At 38.4% G+C, this 8,824-nt stretch overlaps 1 protein-coding gene across 1 annotated transcript in view; it reads left to right on the forward strand.

The window, feature by feature from the left end:
- Positions 1-7,304, forward strand: part of LOC102800450 (CUB and sushi domain-containing protein 1-like) — a 54,463-nt gene extending 47,159 nt beyond the window's left edge. Inside the window, exon 14 of the mRNA XM_085505556.1 lies at positions 6,951-7,304. Coding sequence (XP_085361682.1) covers positions 6,951-7,225 — 275 coding nt within the window. The 3' untranslated portion in view covers positions 7,226-7,304. The remainder of the gene's footprint in view (positions 1-6,950) is intronic.
- The last annotated feature ends 1,520 nt before the right edge of the window (positions 7,305-8,824 follow it).

An 8,824-nucleotide genomic window follows, 5' to 3' on the forward strand; every position in this document is an offset into this window, starting at 1 on the left:
TTTATACAAAACGGACACATTGACGGAATGGGAGAGAATGTTTTTATACAAAACGGACACATTAACGGAATGGGAGAGAATGTTTTATACAAAACGGACACATTAACGGAATGGGAGAGAATGTTTTTATACAAAACGGACACATTAACGGAATGGGAGAGAATGTTTTATACAAAACGGACACATTAACGGAATGGAAGAGAATGTTTTATACAAAACGGACACATTAACGGAATGTGACAGAATGTTTTCATAGAAAACGGACACATTAACGGAATGGGAGAGAATGTTTTCATACAAAACGGACACATTAACGGAATGGGAGAGAATGTTTTCATATAAAGCGGACACATTAACGGAATGGGAGAGAATGTTTTCATACAAAACGGACGCATTAACGGAATGGGACAGAATGTTTTCATACAAAACGGACACATTAACGGAATGTGGGAGAATGTTTTTATACAAAACAGACACATTAACGGAATGTGAGAGAATGTTTTCATACTAAACGGACAAATTAATGGAATGGGAGAGAATGTTTCCATACAAAACGGACACATTAACGGAATGTGAGTGAATGGGAGAGAATGTTTCATACAAAACAGACACATTAACGGAATGGTAGAGAATGTTTTCATACAAACGGACACATTGACGGAATGGGAGAGAATGTTTTCATATAAAACGGACGCATTAACGGAGTGGTCGAGAATGTTTTATACAAAACGGACACATTAACGGAATGGGAGAGAATGTTTTCATACAAAACGGACACATTAACGGAATGGGAGAGAATGTTTTCATACAAAACGGACACATTAACGGAATGGCGGAGAATGATTTTATACAAAACGGACACATTAACGGAATGGGAGAGAATGTTTTATACAAAACGGACACATTAACGGAATGGAAGAGAATGTTTTCATACAAACGGACACATTAACGGAATGGGAGAGAATGTTTCATACACAACGGACACATTAACGGAATGGGAGAGAATGTTTTTATACAAAACGGACACATTAACGGAATGGGAGAGAATGTTTTATACAAAACGGACACATTAACGGAATGGGAGAGAATGTTTTTATACAAAACGGACACATTAACGGAATGGGACAGAATGTTTTATACAAAACGGACACATTAACGGAATGGAAGAGAATGTTTTCATAGAAAACGGACACATTAACGGAATGGGAGAGAATGTTTTCATACAAAACGGACACATTAACGGAATGGGAGAGAATGTTTTCATATAAAACGGACACATTAACGGAATGGGAGAGAATGTTTTCATACAAAACGGACGCATTAACGGAATGGGACAGAATGTTTTCATACAAAACGGACACATTAACGGAATAGGAGAGAATGTTTTCATACAAAACGAACACATTAACGGAATGGGAGAGAATGTTTTCATACAAAACGGACACATTAACGGAATGGGAGAGAACATTTTCATACAAAACGGACACATTAACGGAATGGGAGAGAATGTTTTCATACAAAACGGACACATTAACGGAATGGGAGAGGATGTTTTCATACAAAACGGACACATTAACGGAATGTGAGAGAATGTTTTCATACAAAACGGACACATTAACGGAATGGGAGAGGATGTTTTCATACGAATCAGACACATTAACGGAATGGGAGAGAAAGTTTTCATACAAAACGGACACATTAACGGAATGGGAGAGAATGTTTTATACAAAACGGACACATTAACGGAATGGGAGAGAAGTATTTCATACAAAACGGAAACATTAACGGAATGAGAGAGAATGTTTTCCTACAAAACGGAAACATTAACGGAATGAGAGAGAATGTTTTCATACAAAACGAACACATTAACGGAATGGGAGAGAATGTTTTCATACAAAACGGACACATTAACGGAATGGGAGAGGATGTTTTCATACAAAACGGACACATTAACGGAATGGGAGAAAATGTTTTCATACAAAACGGACACGTTAACGGAATGGGAGAGAATGTTTCATACAAAACGGACACATTAACGGAATGGGAGAGAATGTTTCATACAAAACAGACACATTAACGGAATGGAAAAGAATGTTTTCATACAAAACGGACACATTAACGGAATGTGGGAGAATGTTTTCATACAAAACGGACACATTAACGGAATGTGGAGAATGTTTTCATACAAAACGGACACATTAACGGAATGTGGGAGAATGTTTTCATACAAAACAGACACATTAACGGAATGGGAGAGAATGTTTTCATATAAAAGGGACACATTTACGGAATGGGAGAGGATGTTTTCATACAAAACGGACACATTAACGGAATGGGAGAGAATGTTTTCATACAAAACGGAAACATTAACGGAATAGGAAAGAATGTTTTCATACAAAACGGACACATTAACGGAATGGGAGAGAAAGTTTTCATACAAAACGGACACATTAACGGTATGGGAGAGAATGTTTCATAGAAAACGGACACATTAACGGAATGGGAGAGAATGTTTTCATACAAAACGGACACATTAACGGAATGTGAGAGAATGTTTTCATACAAAACGGACACATTAACGGAATGGGAGAGAATGTTTTATACAAAACGGACACATTAACTGAATGTGAGAGAATGTTTTCATACAAAACAGACACATTAACGGAATGTGTGAGAATGTTTTCATACAAAACAGACACATTAACGGAATGTGAGAGAATGTTTTATACAAAACGGACACATTAACGGAATGGGAGAGAATGTTTTCATGCTAAACGGACACATTAACGGAATGGGAGAGAATGTTTTTATACAAAACGGACACATTAACGGAATGGGAAAGAATGTGTTCATACAAAACGGACACATTAACGGAATGGGAGAGAATGTTTTATACAAAACGGACACATTAACGGAATGGGAGAGAATGTTTTCATACAAAATGTCTAGTCGGAGGTTTATGTTTCATATGCGTAGTCGGAGGTTTGTGTTACTTATGCGTAGTCGGAGGTTTATGTTTCCTATGTGTAGTCGGAGGTTTATGTTACATATGCGTAGTCGGAGGTTTTTGTTACCTATGTCTAGTCGGAGGTTTATGTTACATATGCGTAGTCGGAGGTTTATGTTACATATGCGTAGTCGGAGGTTTATGTTACATATGCGTAGTCGGAGGTTTATGTTACATATGTGTAGTCGGAGGTTTATGTTACATATCCGTAGTCGGAGGTTTGTGTTACATATGCGTAGTCGGAGGTTTATGTTACCTATGTCTAGTCGCAGGTTTATGTTACATATGCGTAGTCGGAGGGTTGTGTTACATATGCGTAGTCGGAGGTTTATGTTTCCTATGTGTAGTCGGAGGTTTATGTTACATATGCGTAGTCGGAGGTTTATGTTACCTATGTCTAGTCGGAGGTTTATGTTACATGTGCGTAGTCGGAGGTTTGTGTTACATATGCGTAGTCGGAGGTTTATGTTTCCTATGTGTAGTCGGAGGTTTATGTTACATATGCGTAGTCGGAGGTTTGTGTTACATATGCGTAGTCGGAGGTTTATGTTACCTATGTCTAGTTGGAGGTTTATGTTACATATGCGTAGTCGGAGGTTTATGTTACCTATGTCTAGTCGGAGGTTTATGTTACATATGCGTAGTCGGATGTTTATGTTACCTATGTCTAGTCGGAGGTTTATGTTACACATGCGTAGTCGGAGGTTTATGTTACATATGTGTAGTCGGAGGTTTTATGTTACATATGTGTAGTCGGAGGTTTATGTTACATATGCGTAGTCGGAGGTTTGTGTTACATATGCGTAGTCGGAGGTTTATGTTACCTATGTCTAGTCGGAGGTTTATGTTACACACGCGTAGTCGGAGGTTTATGTTACATATGTGTAGTCGGAGGTTTATGTTACATATGTGTAGTCGGAGGTTTATGTTACATATGTGTAGTCGGAGGTTTATGTTACCTATGTCTAGTCGGAGGTTTATGTTACATATGCGTAGTCGGAGGTTTATGTTACCTATGTCTAGTCGGAGGTTTATGTTACATATGCGTAGTCGGAGGTTTGTGTTACATATGCGTAGTCGGAGGTTTATGTTTCCAATTTGTAGTCGGAGGTTTATGTTACATATGCGTAGTCGGAGGTTTGTGTTACATATGCGTAGTCGGAGGTTTATGTTACCTATGTCTAGTCGGAGGTTTATGTTACATATGCGTAGTCGGAGGTTTGTGTTACATATGCGTAGTCGGAGGTTTATGTTTCCAATTTGTAGTCGGAGGTTTATGTTACATATGCGTAGTCGGAGGTTTGTGTTACCTATGTCTAGTCGGAGGTTTATGTTACATATGCGTAGTCGGAGGTTTGTGTTACATATGCGTAGTCGGAGGTTTATGTTACCTATGTCTAGTCGGAGGTTTATGTTACATATGCGTAGTCGGAGGTTTATGTTACCTATGTCTAGTCGGAGATTAATGTTACATATGCGTAGTCGGAGGTTTATGTTACCTATGTCTAGTCGGAGGTTTATGTTACATATGCGTAGTCGGAGGTTTGTGTTACATATGCGTAGTCGGAGGTTTATGTTACCTATGTCTAGTCGGAGGTTTATGTTACATATGCGTAGTCGGAGGTTTGTGTTACATATGCGTAGTCGGAGGTTTATGTTTCCAATTTTTAGTCGGAGGTTTATGTTACATATGCGTAGTCGGAGGTTTATGTTACATATGCGTAGTCGGAGGTTTATGTTACCTATGTCTAGTCGCAGGTTTATGTTACATATGCGTAGTCGGAGGGTTGTGTTACATATGCGTAGTCGGAGGTTTATGTTACCTATGTCTAGTCGGAGGTTTATGTTACATATGTGTAGTCGGAGGTTTATATTACCTATGTCTAGTCGGAGGTTTATGTTACATATGCGTAGTCGGATGTTTATGTTACATATGCGTAGTCGGATGTTTATGTTACCTATGCGTAGTCGGAGGTTTGTGTTACCTATGTCTAGTCGGAGGTTTATGTTACATATGCGTAGTCGGAGGTTTGTGTTACATATGCGTAGTCGGAGGTTTATGTTTCCTATGTCTAGTCGGAGGTTTATGTTACATATGCGTAGTCGGAGGTTTCTGTTACATATGCGTAGTAGGAGGTTTATGTTTCCAATTTGTAGTCGGAGGTTTATGTTACATATGCGTAGTCGGAGGTTTATGTTACATATGTGTAGTCGGAGGTTTATGTTACATATGCGTAGTCGGAGGTTTATGTTACATATGCGTAGTCGGAGGTTTATGTTACATATGCGTAGTCGGATGTTTATGTTACATATGCGTAGTCGGAGGTTTATGTTACATATGCGTAGTCGGAGGTTTATGTTACACATGCGTAGTCGGAGGTTTATGTTACATATGCGTAGTCGGAGGTTTATGTTACCTATGTCTAGTCGGAGGTTTATGTTACATATGCGTAGTCGGATGTTTATGTTACATATGCGTAGTCGGATGTTTATGTTACCTATGTCTAGTCGGAGGTTTATGTTACACATGCGTAGTCGGAGGTTTATGTTACATATGCGTAGTCGGAGGTTTATGTTACCTATGTCTAGTCGGAGGTTTATGTTACATATGCGTAGTCGGATGTTTATGTTACATATGCGTAGTCGGATGTTTATGTTACCTATGTCTAGTCGGAGGTTTATGTTACATATGCGTAGTCGGAGGTTTATGTTACATATGCGTAGTCGGAGGTTTATGTTACATATGCGTAGTCGGAGGTTTATGTTACATATGCGTAGTCGGATGTTTATGTTACATATGCGTAGTCGGAGGTTTATGTTACATATGCGTAGTCGGAGGTTTATGTTACATATGCGTAGTCGGAGGTTTATGTTACATATGCGTAGTCGGAGGTTTATGTTACCTATGTCTAGTCGGAGGTTTATGTTACATATGCGTAGTCGGATGTTTATGTTACATATGCGTAGTCGGATGTTTATGTTACCTATGTCTAGTCGGAGGTTTATGTTACACATGCGTAGTCGTAGGTTTATGTTACATATGCGTAGTCGGATGTTTATGTTACATATGTGTTGTCGGAGGTTTATGTTACATATGCGTAGTCGGAGGTTTGTGTTACATATGCGTAGTCGGAGGTTTATGTTACCTATGTCTAGTCGCAGGTTTATGTTACATATGCGTAGTCGGAGGGTTGTGTTACATATGCGTAGTCGGAGGTTTATGTTACCTATGTCTAGTCGGAGGTTTATGTTACATATGTGTAGTCGGAGGTTTATATTACCTATGTCTAGTCGGAGGTTTATGTTACATATGCGTAGTCGGATGTTTATGTTACATATGCGTAGTCGGATGTTTATGTTACCTATGTCTAGTCGGAGGTTTATGTTACACATGCGAAGTCGAAGGTTTATGTTACATATGTGTAGTCGGAGGTTTATGTTACATATCCGTAGTCGGAGGTTTAAGTTACATATGTGTAGTCGGAGGTTTATGTTACATATGCGTAGTCGGAGGTTTGTGTTACATATGCGTAGTCGGAGGTTTATGTTACCTATGTCTAGTCGGAGGTTTATGTTACACACGCGTAGTCGAAAGTTCTTTATGCGTCATATATTGTATTCACCATTACTTATGCTTGTGATATTGATACCTGACATTGTTTCATATTTTATTTTAATGTATTTGTGGTGGCAGTATCAAATGAATAATCGAGGTTATGGTAAGGCATATCTTGAATACCATCAGGTAGAGGCTATGCATACCCTCAAAGTCACTGGTTAGACACTCCGGCAGGAATTATACTAAAAAAACACGGGGTAATGACTACGGTAGGCCATATTTCAACAGCGAAGGTGTAGAGGCGCCAGTTGCCCATATCTTAAATATCGAAGTAAGAAGATCTATTGACGCCACATCTAATCTTTTGTTATATTTGCCTTGCAGGCAAATCTGATGTATTCCGTTCTAGTGGTTACAGATACGCGTTATTTCATCAAGAAGGCGAGTATGGTTTGGCGATGACTAACAGTGCAATATTACAGACATTCACTGAAGGCAGTATGATACAATGTGCCCATCGCTGTCTATCGCATCATACATGTATCAGTTTCAATTTTGTAGATAACATTGGATCATGTGAACTGATGTCAAAAAAATACACATTAGATGAATTATCAAGTCGCAGCAATTCTCGTTACTTCAAGGCGTGTAACGTGTAACAAGCTTCAAAAAGAGTCTTTTCAAATCATCAATAAAAGAAAATTGCTATTTTAGACGATTTTAACGACATGGCAATAACCGTGGGACTAAATTAGACTATTAGTTGCAATTTCTATTTCTGTTTCAAAGAGGTGTTGGTCTTTAACATATGTAGTAAAATGAGCTAAAAATCGAAATTAGTAGTTACGGCGTTCACGAGTATACGTATTAGAATTCGCTGTTCAGAGAGTAATTTATTTAAAATTTGGACAGCCTAAAATCCCGTCATGCAACGCGGTTTCGAATACTATTTCGCAACCTTCTCGACACAATTAACAAAAATGTTATCTTGCGAATATCGTAATTGCATTTAGTATATGGCACATACTATCAGGTTTTTACGAGGACACCGAAAAGTATTCACGAAGACAGTACAGCGGGAGTATCGACGGACGCGCAGCGGATGTCGATGTGACGGCGTACTGTCTGAGTGCATACTTTGCGGTATCCTCGTCCTAACCTTATTATTATACATCTTTTCCTCCCAATTCCTGGTAGGATGAAAATACGCAGTGCAATGCCACAAAATTACAGCACGCTGTAACTTACAGATGTATAATAATACTTTATATGTCAAAGGTCAAATATTACAAATAACATTTATTTATACCCCATAATTAAACTTTACTCATTATGAAAATATTCGTACACAGGATGTTTTCATTTTGCAATAAATTGTGTCCCTGACTAATATAGAGATTTTGCATTTTTGTTTTTACCATTGGTTTTCATGGAAGTTTTGAATAATATTTGGCGATTTTTCTTAAAATACGCTACTGTAACATACGTAAATATGTCGTTAGCATGGAGCTTTAGCTCTATGGTTGTACATAATAAATAAATTAATTAACATTTTCCTGTAATTTATGAGCAACGCTACAAACAATTATGAGAAAGCTTCTACCGACATTCCGACATACGCCGCAGAGGGCAGCAGAATCAGGATAGCTAGAAATCTGTCCTGGTGTACACACACGCAATGTTAATACAGCCAAACATTTTGTGCATTGTTTTCGTTTGTTTTTTATCAGTGGCGGCGGAACAGAATAGGGGGCAGTCGCCCACCCGAAAAATGTTGGGGGCGTCACCCCCCTCCAATCAAGCTGAAACCATTTGTGTCAGCAAAATTTCCCCCTCAAAATGCAGGAAATAGCGTTTCAGAGGGTCTAGATTTCAGATCTCGTCCCTCATGCAAAATGTCGTGCCACCGCCTCTGTTTATAATCCCAATAACGTAACCAGCGTACGAGTTGACATCATGTTTATAATTTAGCATTAATGTGGTTAGAGATGCTGAGTTGTTGGAGTTACGAAAACATCGTGTTACAAAAATGACCACGCCCATATTTTAGACGCCACCCACAAATTATAACTCAATGTTCAATTAACAGTTAGCCAAACTTTTACTTATTACTGGGCGAGGTTTTAAGTTTATGATTTTCTTATTCATAAGTTAGTCAATATTACCACAGATAAGCAGTTTATTGATTTATATATAAATACTGAGCGTATATTTCAATATATAACGTATAGACATGTCAGCTGTGAAATAAAACATGA

This window comes from Saccoglossus kowalevskii, chromosome 11 (genome assembly GCF_978046115.1).
Source record: "Saccoglossus kowalevskii chromosome 11, keSacKowa6.1, whole genome shotgun sequence".
NCBI classification, from domain to species: domain Eukaryota; kingdom Metazoa; phylum Hemichordata; class Enteropneusta; family Harrimaniidae; genus Saccoglossus; species Saccoglossus kowalevskii.